This window comes from Periophthalmus magnuspinnatus, chromosome 18, assembly GCF_009829125.3.
Source record: "Periophthalmus magnuspinnatus isolate fPerMag1 chromosome 18, fPerMag1.2.pri, whole genome shotgun sequence".
Taxonomy (NCBI): Eukaryota; Metazoa; Chordata; class Actinopteri; order Gobiiformes; family Gobiidae; genus Periophthalmus; species Periophthalmus magnuspinnatus.
Genome location: NC_047143.1, coordinates 18,363,882 through 18,381,610, shown reverse-complemented (window position 1 = coordinate 18,381,610; position 17,729 = coordinate 18,363,882). Strand labels below are relative to the sequence as shown.

Below are 17,729 nucleotides of genomic sequence, written 5' to 3'. Positions count from 1 at the left end.
AATCTGGGAATATGGTTTTGCACTGTATCGGGATGGCAAGATGTAAATATTTTTGTTACTTAGAGTAGAATTTGCAGTTTATTTAAAGGGCCAATATTACGCTATTTTCTGATCTATATTATAATGTTTCCTCATCAAAACTATACCTGGAGTTGTGTTTTGTTTTATTCACACATGTTTAATACTCAAATCCTGCATATTTAGGCTGAGTTCCTCTCTCTGTCAGAAAGCACGTGCAATGTCAAGTACAAGACATACAAGAAGTGTATTACCACTGTGTTTTTAAACTCCATACACATTCACTAGAATCATTTGGTTAATTTCAGTCTTGGAATTTCCGAACTCTACTAAACAAAATTGTAAAAGGTAACTTTTAACTTGAAAACTGCTGCTTCATAAGATCACAAGGTGGAACAGAGCATTTTGAGTTTTGGAGATGTAGACAGACTAATAATAAAGGGTTACATTTGTGATATGATGATACGATGAAATGGAGGTGGCTGGAACATACTCAGGATGGAGACTGTATCTTAAACTGTGTTGATGGGATAGGCCAGTAAAAATAGGCTTCTGGTTAATTAGAGGTGTGACTGAGGTGAGCTGTGGTTCGCTGAAGAGGAGGAGAGGGGGATTGAGGCATGGTCCTGCTCCCGAATCTCAGTTAATCATATTAAAATTTCCGAAGGAAGTACGAAATGTATCTAATACAACTGGTTAACTCCTTTATTTTCTTATTAGTTGCTGCACATTGTGTGTGGATGTGTGTGTACTTTCTGTTTATTTATATACTAAATATATATTCATAGTACTTGTTTTTCTTTTAGGTACAACAATGCCTTTATCTTCCATCTCATCTTTACGCCAAATCAAGAGAAAGTATTTCCTGTATTGTTGGGAGAGAAAGGATGTGAAAAGAAAAAATAAAAGATTAAAATGGTTCCACTTCGTCAAAGCGTGTATGGTTATGTGAGAGAATTCAAAATGGCAAGTGAGGACCAGAGCCACTGACCTAATGCACGTTATTAGCCATAAGGAACATCTATAATTTAATAAATGCATATTAAATAAGTTTAATGTCATACATACAGTTCAGACCAAGCAACACTTCTATGGAGACAAGCAGGTGCAGGGCCTTCCATTATAAAAGTCACATAGTGTACCTTTTATGTTGGGTGGTGTCTTTGTACTGTAGATTGACCCTATCTTGCAATTGTCCGTAATGCTTTAAAAACCTGTTAACATACCAATCAAACACTACCACCTGTAGATAGAGGTAGTTATAGTGACCAAATTCTGCACCACTTTTAATTACTACACCTTAATTAGCCTTCATAAAACATGAGTAAGAAGAAGTACAAGAGAAACTCATAATAAACTTAAGGTTTATGTAAAAATATTCAATAACTACATAATTAAGGGGTTAGGTTAGTTATAAGCGTTATCATTTTCAGTAAATAATTTGTTCATTATGACTTAAGCCTTTGTCCATGCTTTATTAAGGCTAATTAAAGTGTGTTATAAAGTGTTACCTAAAATCATAGTAGATTAACCCAATTATAGATGATTTCCCATCCTGTTTGCACATCTAACCACTGTCCATTATGTCACTGTAACAGCAGCGTGCTTGACTGCTCACATCTATTAAATCTCCAGTGCTTGTCTGCCACTAATGAAAAAGGCCTGTTGCCGCTCTCCTGCATCGAGCATTACTGCCTGCTTGTTATTCCTCAGGGAGACATGGGAAGTGCCCCACCGCCACCAGCCCTATCCTGCCAAGAGGAACCCGGCCTTCAAAGACTTCCTGACATCTGGCCACAAGAGCCATCCTGGAAGCTAAATGCTTGCAATACAAGGGCTGGGTCACCTCTTGCCCAGGCCTGCTCTGGTCTCATGCACAATATGAAAAACCCACAAATGAGCAGCTGGCTTGTTGGTAAGTAGTTCACGTCCCCTATCTTAGAACAGAACTCTCATTGCATTTCTGGATGACTATTAGTACCAGCAATATATGTATAGATTGCTTGAGGCTATTAAATATAACCCACAGTACCCTATAACCCAGAAGCAACCCTGGTAACCCTGACCCAGTCCTGTTTCATTCTGATTCAGCAAGTCAACAAACCAGGCTTGTGATTTATTTTGCATGTACTTATTTTTGACGTAGGTCTACTTTAAGTTCCTCATTTTCATACCTCTGCTCTGGTAAGATATTAGTGGCTAAACTGAAAGTAGAAAATGACTGAGCATTACTACAGTCTGTGCACGCAAAGCTCAAGTAGAGGCTGTTATTCAAGGCCTTACAATTCAAACGTAGCACAATTGGTCCACGGCTGTGTGGAGTATAGCACTGAGGAGCGAGAACACGGACTGCAGTTCTGACCAATGACACGGCCAGAAAGCCCGGTGCGTACGCGCATCTTAAACTGTTCACGTGAGAGTTACGTAGGTCTGCGGCTCTGACTGGTGATGTGCCAGGACCGAGCACTGCCAGCCAGGACAAAGTGCACTTCTTACCGGAGGGTCATTCTTGAACGAGAACAGAGTCCGCGGCTTAAAGCGCGCGAGCCACGCAGTTATCGGCAGCCACAACGGAAGTGCATTCAAACCACTTCAAAATAAAAGTAAATTTGTAGAAAAAGATTTATGTGCCATTATTACGCAATACGTCTTCAGTTCGTTATATAACCTTAATAATATGACACTGCATGCTTAATTATTATGTGCACCCATAGACGTGTGTGTATATATATATTTATGTATGTATATATGGAGTTTATGTTTGCATTGGCTTATGGTTTATTCTACTGTTTATTCCAATTCTATATACAATATTAATGTTTATATATATATATATATATATATATATATATATATATATATATATATATATATATATATATATATATATATATATATATATATATATATATATACTATACTATACTATACTATACTATACTATACTATACTATACTATACTATACTATGCTGCAAAAGAGAGGACAGTTGATGAAAATGTTTTAATCAACAAGATGGGCATCTCTTATAAGGGATAGGCCTAGGCCCTATATGTGGTGTTATTACATTGCCTGGAATGTTCCATATATGACATTTATCTATAGGCCTATATCTATGCATTCTAGCTTTTGACCTGTCCACATTACAGGGCAAATCTGTAGAGCGGTGACCATAAAAATGTACGTTTTACAAGGTATTTTTAAACCCACGTGTAGAGAGCCACATGAAGATAGATACGATTATATTGCACTTTAAGTCTGAAGAGTAAGTGACTCCACTGGTTTCTTTTTATTCTAAAAACACAAAATGACGCTCATCTTATTATAAAGCCAAATAAGCGTGAGAATAGAGGGCCAGTGTTACGTCACAGTGCTCTGGCTTTGTTTTGTAGCCCTTGGCCGGAAATGGCTGCGTCTGCACATGTAGCTTTTCTGTGGTACCTGTCAAACACTCCGCTGCTCGTCAGTGCTTGAGCCGCAGCTCACGCAGCTCATAGCGGACACCAAACTCTAAAGCAAAATGCGTCTGCTCTTTGCTGTCTTCTGGTAAAGACGGCACGGCGTGAGAGGACATCACTGTGAGCGCACGGTGTTCTCGTGCTTGAGAGCTCCGTCCTGCGGCACAGCGGAATGGAAGCCGGTAGAATTTAAGTAGACCCTTGATATGGACCCGGGACAACGGCACCCGCGAAAGACACCGGCTGCAGCGTGGACAAAATGGGCACAAGAGCAGCATGACCTACTTCACGCGGCGCCTCGTGGACACGTCTTCGGGACATGGATACGTTCCTGTCAACTACCGCGCTGTCAAAGCTCGTAACGGGAACAACTGACCTTCAATCGGAGTTCGTGGTGCAGGACTATGCACAGCGAGCCGTGAGAATGCGCTGAGGACTCAACCATTCATTTATGCTCTCTATGTCCTATGCAAAGACAAGAATTGAAACCTGAAGGCAGCTGACCTTTACGGACTCTTCAGGGTAAAAGAAGAAACCAAATGAAACAATTTAGCCAATTTTATTTGAGTTTTTATTTTATGTAACGCATAATAGCCATTCTGTGATCTCCTCCACTGGATTATAGACCAGCTAAGCTCTTTGGATTATAGCCTGTGCAGCACAAAAAACATGTGCTAAAAGCCAGATATAAGAAGTCTGATTTTTTTCTTTTTCTGAGCCTAAATGCCTTATTCGTGAATGGATGTGCAGTGGTCAGCAATAAAGCCAACAAGCAAATAATACAATTTAAATTCACCAATGCCTGTCGCACTCTAGCTTTAGTTAATCATCATGCTTCTCAATTGTGGCCAGCCCCTTCCCCTTCTGAGACACACAGATGTTCCACCTCGGGTCATCGAGAACTTCATCCTGACCGGCTACCGTTTTCCTAACTATAGCCTAAAAGACTGCCTCTTGTCTGCTTTTAGACCCACCAACGAAACTGGCAACTTCTGGACGCACTTCCTCCCAGTTTTTGTCTTTTTCTACCACTTCGTTGAGGTGTTCGGTTGGGAGAGCACACCCAATGGTGACGATCCCTTTTTCTACCCACTATGGAACTACTTCATTGGGGTGTTCTGTCTACTCATGGCTAGCAGTTTGGCCCATCTCCTAAATTCAATGTCTATAGTGGTTAGAGAAGTGTGTTTCTTTGTGGACTATGGGACAATAAGTGCGTACACTGTTGGATCATCTCTTGCTTACTATTACTATATCCATCCCCAAGCTGGGTTGGGTGAAATGCGAGAACAAAATGGCTCCCTGATGGATATAAAACAAGAAAATTTGAAGTCTTCCTATGCAACGTCAGATTTGAGTATTTTCTTTGATACCTTCTACATTCCGAGTGCGTGTGTGGTTGCCATTTTTTGCGTCATGTCCTGTTGCAATACTCGTCAAAGATGGAGACAATACCGCTATGTTATTCGAACCTTGGTTTTTCTTCTGCCTTTCTTCATCTCCTCAACACCAGTATTCTACCGACTTCTCACCAAATCGCCATATTCGGTGAAGTCATCCTCATTTGCATCATCGAGCACCATGGCGATCTACTTTTACCGACATTGCTTCTGGTTACTGCTATCAGCCGTTGTCAACATCAGTAAAATACCAGAACGCCTGGCCCCTGGTCGGTTTGATATTTGGGGGCACAGTCATCAATGGTTTCACTGCTTTACCTTTCTGTCTATTTTGGATGAACTCCACATGATCAAGGCAGAGGTGAAGGCCATCATCCTCAGTCCATCTCTGCTCCTTCCCCCTGGCATCCCTCCACGACTCCCTGGTCCCACCATAGTCTCGACCTATGGCGTGATGCTCCTGCTCCAGACAACCATAGTCTCCATTATTGTGTGGTTCTCATGGAAGGCCAACTGCATCTATGGACCTCAGAAAGACCAATTAGAAAAGGAACATATGAAGAAACATGCAAAATGTCACTGATTGGCAAAAGTACTTTGCGATAAAAATCAAATCGTGATTTTGACTATAAGCTATATCGTCATATTCTAATTAATAAATTCTTGATTTAATACTGCTTATAGGCTCAATATGTGGGTTTAATTAATCAGAACAGTGACAACTCAAGAGCAGAAGATGATTAAAGTTAGGTCTTGGAGCAATAAAAACATGAACATGAATTGTGATAGAATCAAAATCGAAATCATTCTATACATTTTTTGCCCACCAATAAATAGGGCTAATATTCAAAGTGAAACATGCATTTCTTTAAGAGCTACCCAAGACCAACTTCTAGATTCTAAGAGCAGCATACTAATTGAAAAAACACAAGTAAGCAGTAATAATCAAGAATTTACTTAGAAGCAAATTTCTAGCATGATTCAATTCAAAACTATAATTTGCATATATTTTGAACTAAAATCTTTATTCAAGGTAATTCATTAAAAATATTAAGTAGCCTATATAAGCAAGCTATGCCACAGAACGTCCTTCCTTTCTGACGCTAGAGAGCAAATTGTAATGTCAAAGAGGAAATTGTGGACCCTTGTGATAGATAAAAAGATCTAGATAGATCAGATAATTGGAATACCATAGAAATACTGTTCCCTACACTGCTGATGCATGTTGGAACAGGGAGATAATGGCTACCTTCAATGTCTGAGATGTTGGAAAGGGAATGTTCCTTTTCTAAGAATTTTGGTAATCTCACAAATGTTAGCAAAACCACTCTGATCTGCTAGCATGCTTTCACACCATACTTCTTCTTTCACTTCCACTTTCTGCGACCTTGTTCATAGTAATTCTTTATCTTGTCTGTTTAACCTACATTAGCCTTTGACACACAAACTTGTAACCCTTGTTTTGTTTTGTTAAGTGGTGCACAGGAAGTGTGGCGGCTTGCGGTGGCCGTGTGGAGCTCTATCAGTAAATGTGAAGCAGTTTTAGGAGCCCACTGGACCTCCCCTGCTGTTTAGAAGCCATCTTGCTCTCAAAGTTTGTTTTTGTAGACTAAAATGATGTCTTTGCTATCCATAGACTAAAGATTATCAATGTATCCATGCTGCAGTTATTATAAGTGCTCTATTATCATTGCCTAGTACTGTATTTGAACTACATAGTCAGCTGTTTTCTACGGAGACATAGGCAGATCACAAAAAGCTCCGGGCCTGATGCTCTTAGATTCTCACTGGTTCTTCTTTTTGCCATTTAAAGGTGCATGATATAACTTTTTAGGTGGGGGGGTTTGACACCTGACATCTCCATGGAGATATCATTGACTTGCCTGGAGTGTTCCACAGTACAGGATTAAACGTATCTATCTCCACAGAGACACGCAGAGGACACTACCAGACTAAGTTACAAGTCAGATCAACGGAGAGGCGACACTGCTCACAGAAAGAATGTGCGTTTTTCAAGGTATTTTTAAGCAATAAGAACACTTGTAAAATTTTAATGCGAGATGATTGTTTAATGCCATACTGTGAAACACTCCAGGCAAAGTAATATGGAGACAAGCAGGTGGTACCAGAAAAGTTACATAGCATATTTTTACACTTGGGGAAAGAAGTTTTTTCCTTGTAAATACACCATACATTTTTACTTAAATATGTAATAGACTAGTGTGATTTGAACGGCAGCGTTGGTGAAAGAACTGAAAGACTATACAGCAGATGCAAACTTGTGTGATTGACAGGGCATCCCATTTAAAGCCATAGTTTATACGTAAGATGGGGTTATTTTCCCATCCATCTTGAAAGGAGCTTTTAAACTGTCCCAGAAATTTGCAAAAGAGTGTGATGGATTATGGATTTTCCCTAAAGACCCAGGGTTATCGAGGTAAATGTTTATCTATCTTAAAGGTGCATTATGTAACTTTTGTAGTGGAGGCTACTGCGCATTTTTGTCGCCAGGAAGATGTTATTGCTTGTCTGGAATGTCCCACAATATACGATTAAATGTATCTATCACCCTAGTGCTAAACAGGAGGCAACATTAGGTCAATTTACAGGTGTCAGATTAAAATGTATTTTCCAAGGTATTTTTGAGCAATAAAACACCTGTAATGAATATCTATATTAAATGCCACAACATGGAACATTCCAGGCAAAGCAATAACATCTTCACGGAAAACAGCAGGTTTCAGACCCCTACCAGAAAAAGTTACATAATGCACCTTCAATGTTTTGTAAAATGAAGAGGAAAAGTTTTTTTTCTAACTGATATATTTTATGGTTCAATCTGCTCAGATATGATATTGGGCCAGTACTACATGTTGTGTCTTGATGTGTTTTAGTGTTGGCTGTGGACCTTAGAATGAGATGGTGATCCAGTATTTTCACAACAGCTAAGATGAAGGCAGATATTATGGATGCTACTTGTTTGTTAATTTAAATGCATTCACTTGCACAGTATTAAAGGACCTTATAGAAGTTTGAATTATAGTGCACTTTAACTCGGTTTTTCTTACACGGTCAGTTCTCTAGTACTGTGTAGTTCGGACTCTCTTCAGGTTAAGCTACTTTTACCATGAATGAATCACTTCTACTGAAACATAGTCAGTCTTATAGGATGTTTGGATGGATACATAGTGAAATAGTGAATGTGAGACCACTGTACCTACCTGTAAGAACTCAGGGGTGACGGAGGAGTGGTGGATGATTTGCTTTTAAACAATGCAGAATAGTTACAATGTGTATTAGATTATTTGAGTTTGTCATTAAAATAGCACTGGTGATGATTTCAATAAATTATTTAAGAAACTTTAAGCGCTGGCATCTGCATTTATTTATTTTCATTTGTATGTTTTCTACGACAAATGATATGAACTGCACCATCCACTCTACAATATTACAAATTGTAGACTAATTGCAATAAAGCATAGCATAAAACCATGTTAATAATTAAAGGCACTGCAATATTGTTAACAATGTCTTAAGTATTAGTGCCTCAAAATTCCAAATACTATTACTTTTGCTTAAATCAGAGGCATACATTGCAGTACTTGATTAGATAATTTAGACCTAGAGAGAAAAATTGAAAACACAGCTCTTATGGTGAGTGCGAGTGTCATTTTTCCTTTTTTAAATTAGTGATATACAAATGTATAACAAGCTAGTTTAATCCCATGTCACGTTTTCTTTTTTTTACGCTACAATATATTGCTACTCAACATGAATGTGTTATAAGTACTCTGGTTGGGCTATATAAGGAATACATTACAGAATACACTTCATTGCAGTTATTGGGTATTCTGTAACTAAATATATTTTCAGTCCTGAGTTTGCTCTCATTCTACTCTCCATAACCTGCTGCATCAGGTGTCATTGGCTCCCTCCTCCACCAATCAGAAAACATAGAAAAAAGACTTAGGCAATTATGCTGGAAAACTAGAGCCAATGCATTTGTATTAGTTAATCACTTCCTTTAAATTCTGAGGCACAGAATAATGTACTTTTAGTTGTGAATAATTCAAATTGGCCATCTTAAGTTGCTTCTGTACAGCTGCTGTTTGAGATATACAGGCTTTGGCAGGGTCGTGCACTTTTTATATATGTCATAATCCTCCTCTCCCCCTCCACCCTTCTTCTCTTCCTGCACTATCTTTCTATCTTTCTCTCCTTCTCTTCCTCCCACATGACTTTTGCAATCCCACTGTCTAGTTTTACCCTGACCTGGAGCAGAACAAACCACAGCTGTAACTTGAGCCTTGGAGAGAGGATCTTTCCACAAAACACTAGTGCTAACTCAATGTGTTCTATTGATTCAGCTTGATAGCAGATCAGATAACATGTGGAAGTGGCTTGCTGGGGTCACATTACTCCATAAATGTATCTGCTAGCATAATAATTTATGAGATCCTGTTAAATCCTGTCACAAGTGCAAAATAGTTAAGATTAGACTAAATGACAACACCTTTATTTTGTTAAGTGAAAGCTTAAATGTGTAAATTGACTCTGCATTTTGGATGGAATTTTTGGTGTTGATAATGTAGATAGAGGAACTTAGTTTTAGAATTCAATACTAGGTTATTTCCTGCATTTTTGTACTTTTCTTCCCAACATTTTTTCCCACAAACTGCCACTTGACCGATGTGAAATTACAATAAACATTAACCACATACTATCCCACCAAACCAAGTAAGGATTAGAAAACCTGTCACATGTAGATTACCTTAATGTTAACCATGTTTGCTATCTTTTTTAACAGATGCAGCAAATGTCCAGTATACAGTATTTATTATTGATGAACACAGATAAGAGTCACATTGCTAATGATTTATTTATCTATGTTACCATCTCAATTTTCTTTTGACTAGCCAAGTTGTAGTTTCCTGTGTTGACATTTACACAAATGACATGCAAAATCACGCTTTCCGGCAAGCCCTGTAATCATGCTTTTACTTGGAAATGAACGTATTTTTGGTCCCTTAAGTTATAGTGCCGGTTACCATCCACTAGTAATGTAAAAATGGACTATATTCTTGGAAAGAGCTGCATTAAACAATTTAATTACTAATGACTTAAAGAGCCCATATTACATTATTTTCTGATCTATGTGATAATGTTGTTTCCTCATCAAAAACATATCTGAAGTTGTGTTTTGTTTTTGTTTGAGATTCTATTGCTGTAATGTTCTACATAATGGCATCAAGCTTATCTATTGTTCATTTATTAATTACTAGTTTTTATTGCTAAAAACACCTTTAAAACAACCATTCTTACTGTGAGCGGGGTCTCTCCACAGATCTAACTTGTCACTCGGTCTTGTAATGATACCTGATATTCTCCATGGAGATAAACACATTTAATGCCATACTGCCCTGCAATCCAGCCAGAGCAATAACATCTCCATGGAGACAAGCAGGTGTTGGACCCTTCACTAGAAAAGTGCACCTTTGGGTAGCAACCCACCCACCTAGAGTTCTTCCTCATAACTGATTATTCCCAAAGACATTTATGTGGCCTCTTGAGTTACTTGCAGCTCTATGTGTGTTTTCAGTTCGGCATGTCTGCGCTTGACATTTATTACTCCAGGGCGTCAACAACAGTGGCACCACTTCCACCATTACATGCCTCAAATGCCATCTCTAGAAAACAGGTTTTCTATTTCATACATTAGTTATAATTTGTGGCGTTGCAAACAATTATTTTAGTGGTCGACTTGTCAGCAATTATGTTTTTGATACGACTAGTTCTATTGCACATTAAGATTTTTAAACCAAATATAGTTTGAAAGATATTGACTGAAGACTTCTAGAAGAATGATTTATATTGATCATATTTTGTGATACAAAAACATATTTTGGCAAGTGTTTTAGACCGTATAGTATAGTCCAGATAACAACAATTAAGAAAAATCAAAATATGATTATAATTATTTTAATAGTCGTCTAGTCTAGCGGTTGATTATTCCCATTAAAAGTTGCAGCCTTAGTAATTTGTATGGTGATTTCCATTCTTGCATCTGGACATAAAATTCATAAAAGTTCTGTTGTATTTATTGTATTTATAGTGTAAATGCATAGGCCTATTGTCATTTAACATATTTAAAATACATGTGATTAAGGCATTAGCAAAATAAAAAGCCAATAAATTATTCAAACTTAATTGAGTGTTTCACGATAATGGAATGACGGATCATGTGCACTCTGACCTCTAGTGGCCACTTTGCAGCGTGACATCCACTTCTTTCTACTCGCAAAAATGTAAAAATAAACACATTTTCAGAACATGACGCGGCAGCAAAGAATCCTTTCTATTTATGGACACCAATAGCTTTTAGATGCAGTATTTAGCTGATATCTTGTCTTTAATGTGTTATTTTTAGTGTGGCAAAAAAACAACCAAACAAAAAAACAAAAAAAAACAAACCCTATTAATATTTGACTGACCTGATTCAGTCGCACACTGATACCAAAATATCACTTTATAAGACATTATAAGAGGACATAGGAAAAAGTGAAGAGCTTGTTTTATTTCATCTGTGATAGTCACAGTTGTTTCTAACTCTTTCAAATAAGTGTCTAATTGGACAAAGAAGTGTCCTTGGTAGCTGGAAACTGCCTAATGCAATCTGCAATATATATATATATATATATATATATATATATATATATATATATATATATATATATATATATATATGAAACTCACAAAATGTGCTTGATTTCTGGACAAATATCAGGGTTGTATTTCTGGTCATAGCTTGTTATGTTTCTATTTCCCATTTTTTGCACTGCTATAATAATACATTTGACTAATTTATTTTAAAGGAAGACTCAGAGTCTGGAGTTTGACACATGTACAGTTTTATTTGTCTGCCATGTACACACTGTAGCTGCTAAGGTTAGCGTTTTTAGTAGTCATTTGATAAAGTTGTACATGCCCGCATAGGTATTTGCACTGGTATTATGATATAGTGGAAACAAGATGCTTTTTAATAAACCAATTAGTATTTTATTCTCTTTGTTCACATCCAGTAAATGGCAACATGAGGATCGTTTGGTTCCTTTTTAGCCTGACCCTGGAGATTCACACCAAACATACTTATGACATTTGAGCATAATTCATGTTTTTTCTACAGTGATAAAAATGTTCCATTGTCTATACTTTGAAACACATTCAAGCACACACGCAAACATTGTCACAGCCATCACGTGGACAGCAAAATAAATAAGATAAGTGTAGAGGTGATCTGAGGGCTCTGGGGGGGAGGGGCTTAAAGCGAAGTGTCTCTACATCTGGAGTGCTTTGGACAAGGACTGGGCTAGCTGAGCGTACAACTGGAGCAAAGGCCAACAATGTCCTACACCAGTTCTAATCTTTGAGGATTATTGCAAAATTGTTCTGACTACGATCTAAATATCGAAATGCAGCTAAAATGTTTTTCTCATAATTGTGGGATGCTACAAGTGCTATCCAGTCAAGATGTCATGTGTTAGAGATGTTCTCCTTGGTCAAAGTATTCTGCTTATTTACATATCTAAATGACTAAAAAATAACTGAATAATTGGAGCTTGTGTTAAATAGGGCTGTAGTTGACTAAAGAAAGTGTTAGCAAGGGATGGTGCTGGCAAATGTTTTCAAAATTATTAGGATCTCATGCGAAAAAAAACAACAACTACTATGTAATATACAGAGAAATACCAGCAGACAGCATGTGAAAAGCAAAATGAAGGCAGATTCTATTGTTCAGTCACTCCCCAAACTGCATCTCCTTTTTGCCGTTGCCAATACAAATCCTTATGATATTAAGAAAATAATTAGTCAAATAATATATGTAATTACTAAGACTCCACTGACCGATTAAATAACTAAAGGACACAGCCTGAATGTTTTTGCCATTAGGTAAAACAACTAGTTAACATATTTCAGATACAGTACTGAAACTAGTGGACAGACCTTGGCCTTTGCTAGCAGCTAAACTCAGCCGGCTTCATCCATTAAAGGCTTGAGATCTGAACATGGAGGTTAAGTGCTTATCCTGCTTTGAATCTCAACACAACATTCATTACTTTTGATCATGTACACATACAAATGACTGCTCCATATGACCCAGTCGATGTGAGCGCACAACACGAGGACACACACACATACGAGAAGGGCTGATGCATTATGGGAAGACTGAAGGTGTCCGGCCCGGTCTCCAGCTCTGATCCGTAACAGTACAGCAGCTCTATGGGGCAAATGTAGTAAATGCTTCTCTCCTTTTTTCAAGCGCAATTCCCTCTATGTACAAATCTTTACAAAAGTTTTTACTTTTTTGTCATCCAGAAGAGGTCCATGTGAGGCAAAGTTCATCCAGTGAAGTCTACTGTCCCCAACACCCTGCTGTCAATCAAACTGGAACTGAAAACATCATCCACTCACAAAAAACTATCTTTGGTCACAAAATGGACAATAATGACATTCAGGAATTATGCTCCTTTCACTATGATGCTTTAGAGAGGCTTGTAGTTCACTCAGAGCTCTCCTCCTCTTCCTCTTCCTCTCTCTCTGATTGGCTCTGGTCCGTGTGCCCCCGTCCCCTTTGTTCCTGGTCCTGGCAGTATTGCAGCAGCAGCCTATGGAGGTGCTGTTGTAATACGTCTGGTTGCAGGGCGTGGGGGGTGTCGTCTTCTCTCTCTAGGTGCACCTGCTTGCCTCGCTCATCCCTCACCACGGTCCTCTTCTGGGTGCGCGCCTTATGCATTTGGCTTCTGTGGGAATGGACATAACAGAGTTGGTTTAGGTACATCAAAGTATAGTATTGCATTAGGGCTGTGCAATTAATACAATTTTAATCAAGCTCATTGCTAATAATCAGTGATCAACTTGGGTCTTTTTAATGGAGAGGTCCACAGCCTATTCTCTATCAGTAAAAGTATATGGTTTGGACCAGAGTTCAGGCTTTGGAACAAGAAATTTGACAATTTTTTGTAGTAATTGCAATTATTAAAATATAGTGTTTTTTGGGGAATCAATATTGAAAGCTGTTTTTATTTGATTTTAATAAAACAGAACATAATTTCATCAAAGATTGTGTTCAATCAATATGAAAAATAATAATAATTTGTCGTATTGCCCAGCCCTAACTAGTATAGCAGGAATGTTAGCATGAACAGGTCAAATCACACAATGACAGATTATTTGAATGATGTATACAGTGAACTTAATTTCACACAAGGAAGTATTTGATCAAATGGGACTAGTTGCACAATACAATCCTCAAAATAGTCACTGAATAGCAACAACTTGATATGAATACAATACAACAGAATTCAAAATGTTTATTTACAATGCTAACAGAAATATATAAATAGAAGTACTGATCCACTATTGTCTTTCTTAATGGACTAGATCAGATTGCTCACTCTAGTAACAATGCCCCATTTTACAAGTCAGTCCAAAATGTATTACCGGTAATTTGTTAAAGATAAGGTATTATGGAAAATCAACAGTTTGGAGTGCCATACTGTTACATTATTCTCTCATCCAAAAACATGCCTGAAGAGGTTTCATATATCATTCACGGATGTTTGAAATCAAACCCTCCTTACAGTTAGCGGTAGAACTGTCCTATCCAATGCTCAGCCCACAAGCCTAAATCCCCACATGCTCCTACATGTCAATTTTCCGTAAATATACAAAGCATGATACAAAACAATACACTACAACTTCACAAACCTGGCGTTATGTGCATTAGTTTCATTAGCTAAATGCAAGTCTATTGTAATGTGATAGCGTTCTGAAGGGGGAATGATTGAAGGGAGGGCAGACTCAGAATGAGGGGGAGATTCAGAGTGTCAAAGTGTAACTTATTAAACATGTTAATATAGATTGGTTTCGAGAAATATAGCACTTTCAAAACAATAAAAAGGGTAGCATGGTGATCTAAATAAGATATATGTTAGCAGTTAATACCCTATAGAAGTGTAATACCCCTCTTTAATGTTTGTTCTAGAAGTTCTTAAGTGAGAGAAACATATTTTAGTGACTACAACAGTTAGTGAAGCCCTAAACACAGCAGGCTAATTGTAGACATATATAGGTAATTCATTTGTAGGGATTCGGACATGCTTTGAGCTCTGTTAGTCACTTCCATGCTCAGACCTTTTGACCACAGAACCGTCCTCTTGTACAATCTCCCTCTCTCTTACATGAGGGAGCTGCACTTTCCCAAAGCCCCCTGCATAGACCAACGCCTGGGGACAAATCAGGAACATGTCATAAAAACTACACTAGTCAGAGATTCAAGAGGCTTTATTACAAATGCCTTGAAACTTAAAAAAAAAAGTGTATTTCATCAGAATACACTTGGGCGGGCTGCAAGATTAATCACAATCAAATCAGGTGCAAAGACTGTTGTTTTTGAAGTTGGATCATTTTCTCAATAAACAACAAATTTCCTTATTCTTCAAAAAACTGCTTAGATCTGTATAAATATATACTGTGATTATTGTATTAGTTTGTAGTCAAATTTCAGTCATTTTTTTCCTTTCTACTGGACAAGTTTAAAATGTGAACTTTGAGCAGATTCCTATTAGTAAAACATAAATTGCAATTCTAATCGCAATTGCAATACTTCAAAGATCTCAATTAGATACGTATTTTTCCCAAATCGTGCTGTCTTAAAACACTGCATGTGGTATGGCTGACCTTCTCAAAGTCCTCTCTGGCTGAGGGCAGATCTGAAGCCAGGGAAGACTCTCCTGTCTGCTTCTCCAGTCGCTCTCCCCGCACCACCGTCGTCTTCACCACCTTACTGACCTTTCGACCCTGCACTGGCTCTGCCTCAAACTCTGAGGCTGTGGCAGCGCCCAGAGGTAGAGGCTCGGAGAAACTGAACTGTGGACACAATGGAACTACTGTTAAAAGGTGCACTGTGTAACATTCTAATGGAGGGTCCGCTCATCTGCTTATATCCGCTTTCCTTAGAATGTTCGAAAGTTAAGCATGATACAAAATGTTACTAACTTGCGTTTCTTCAAGTACAGATGTTTATATAGCTAAAAAAATTATACTATGGTGGATAAGTTTACTACCATACTGTGGAACATTCCAGACAAAGCAATAACATCTCCATGAAGACAAGCAAGTGGGAGAATGTCCCCCTGAAAAGTTGCATAGTACCCCTAGCGTCTGAAGTTTGTCTCCTGGGATCACTTTTTAAGACAACTAGTTAGGAGTTCATATAATGTGTGTAAGCAAATGCCCACTGACCTCTCTCTGCTCCCCTTCACTGTGCAGGACTGTCCTCTTGACCACCCGGGAGACTGCGTCTCCTTCTTCTATCCGTACCATGTCCTGCTGAGACCCCTCCATTGTCACTTCCTGAGTCTCCAGGCCATCTGGAGACACGTACTTCCGAATCACCTTCCGTGTTATCTGATGTGATGAAATCCAATCGGTAAATTTGTATTTTTTTTGTCTAAATTATGTAATATGTAATCACTGCTGTCTATAATATGAAATTAACTACCTTCTTGACCACCATGTTTCCATGCTCGTCCGTGTACTTCTCCTCAGTAACAGTCTGTGGTGGGATAACTGGTAATGTGTCAGCCTGTCAAAACAAACACAAAGACAATCAGTTTGAAAGTACAATGGAAAGGCCTGTATTTTCTTTCTTAGCATACTTTTCTGTATATTTTCTAGTTCAACACAAAACATTCTCCAACAGTTTCACATAGTCACCATGATGTTACAATAACCAACCTAAAATCAGCTGCAAAATGTGGAACTATTTGAAAACCTATAAGTAGCTTCCTAGCCATAAATGCCCAAAAGCTACCAGGAAAGGAAAATCTTACTTTTACAAATTAGAAGGCAAAACAAGTTACTTTTTAAATATGTAACTCATGCAGTACACCAATAACAAATAAACAACAAAATCTTAACATAAGATCCACAAAAATCAAAAAGAAAAACTATTAAAAGCCAAAATTCCACAGCAGTGTTGTATTGCTGGACAAACGGCTCATTCCTGTTTGTTTACCTGAATGATAACTCTTCTTCGGACCACTCTGGTGGTCAGTACCTCTTCTTCTGAACTATCAGACAGAGCCCCTAGCTCCTCTGCTATCTCCTGGAGACAATGAGATGTCAATGACATTCTACAGGACAGAGCAAGAACTCCCTTTCTCTTAACCTCACAGTGACAGCATATAAAATAAGGCAATGACAAAGGTGAACATGAATAACTGTAGTGAGATGAAGAGAATGGAGTTGTATGTTAGAGCACATGCATTGTGGATCACCAAGCAGAGCGCTCAAAACGCATTTTGTCTTATACCTTTCGGGAAGGATTCAACTTAAATGGCACACCAACTTGGGAATAATTTCAGCAAAATGTTATACTTTTTGACTTAGACCAATCATGCATCATTAAAAAGCTCTCCATTTTTTATTTGTAAGAACATTCAAACAGTTAAGTCTTTTTCATTGTTGACAGCCTCAGCTCAAACCCCATAGAATTCCAGTCCACTTCATCACCTTAAACAACATAACTGTCACAGCACACGATTTCTGTAAGCTTCATTGGCTAATTCAATTTGCAATGCCAGTTACTGTAAGTGAATTAGTTGTTTTACAACTTGAACTGGAAAACTTAGTTGTGAAAATGCCTTGTGAAAATCTTCATGTTTCACAGTCCAAATCTCACATGCACAAAGAAGCCATTATTAGCCACACCTTTGAGTATTCCATAATCAAACTTGTATAAAAATTTCAGCCCCAAAGCCACAAACCAGTGCACTATGCTCATGCTCAGACCT

The 17,729-nt window shown here is 38.0% G+C and overlaps 2 protein-coding genes across 8 annotated transcripts in view; one reads left to right on the top strand and one right to left on the bottom strand.

The window, feature by feature from the left end:
• The first annotated feature begins 3,491 nt into the window (after nucleotides 1–3,491).
• Nucleotides 3,492–5,469, top strand: paqr9 (progestin and adipoQ receptor family member 9). Its single transcript, XM_033983497.2, has one exon. The coding sequence runs from the start codon at nucleotides 4,307–4,309 to the stop codon at nucleotides 5,456–5,458; it is 1,152 nt and encodes a 383-aa protein (XP_033839388.1). The 5' UTR covers nucleotides 3,492–4,306; the 3' UTR covers nucleotides 5,459–5,469.
• A 6,297-nt stretch (nucleotides 5,470–11,766) lies between these two features.
• The window catches only part of LOC117386160 (ankyrin-2-like), a 74,568-nt gene continuing 68,605 nt past the window's right edge, over nucleotides 11,767–17,729 (bottom strand). For 4 of the 7 annotated variants that reach the window (XM_055228988.1, XM_055228987.1, XM_055228989.1 and 1 more), the window contains 6 exons: nucleotides 16,952–17,041; nucleotides 16,436–16,519; nucleotides 16,177–16,341; nucleotides 15,613–15,801; nucleotides 15,067–15,158; nucleotides 11,767–13,673 (listed from right to left, as the gene is read on the bottom strand). In XM_055228988.1, coding sequence (XP_055084963.1) covers nucleotides 13,433–13,673; nucleotides 15,067–15,158; nucleotides 15,613–15,801; nucleotides 16,177–16,341; nucleotides 16,436–16,519; nucleotides 16,952–17,041 — 861 coding nt within the window. In that variant the 3' untranslated portion in view covers nucleotides 11,767–13,432. The remainder of the gene's footprint in view (nucleotides 13,674–15,066; nucleotides 15,159–15,612; nucleotides 15,802–16,176; nucleotides 16,342–16,435; nucleotides 16,520–16,951; nucleotides 17,042–17,729) is intronic. The other 3 variants (XM_055228991.1, XM_055228990.1, XM_055228992.1) reach the window with 3 other exon arrangements.

Bases quoted from the DNA above. Each gene is read 5' to 3' on its own strand.
- paqr9 (XM_033983497.2), top strand. From the start codon at position 4,307: ATGCTTCTCAATTGTGGCCAGCCCCTTCCCCTTCTGAGACACACAGAT.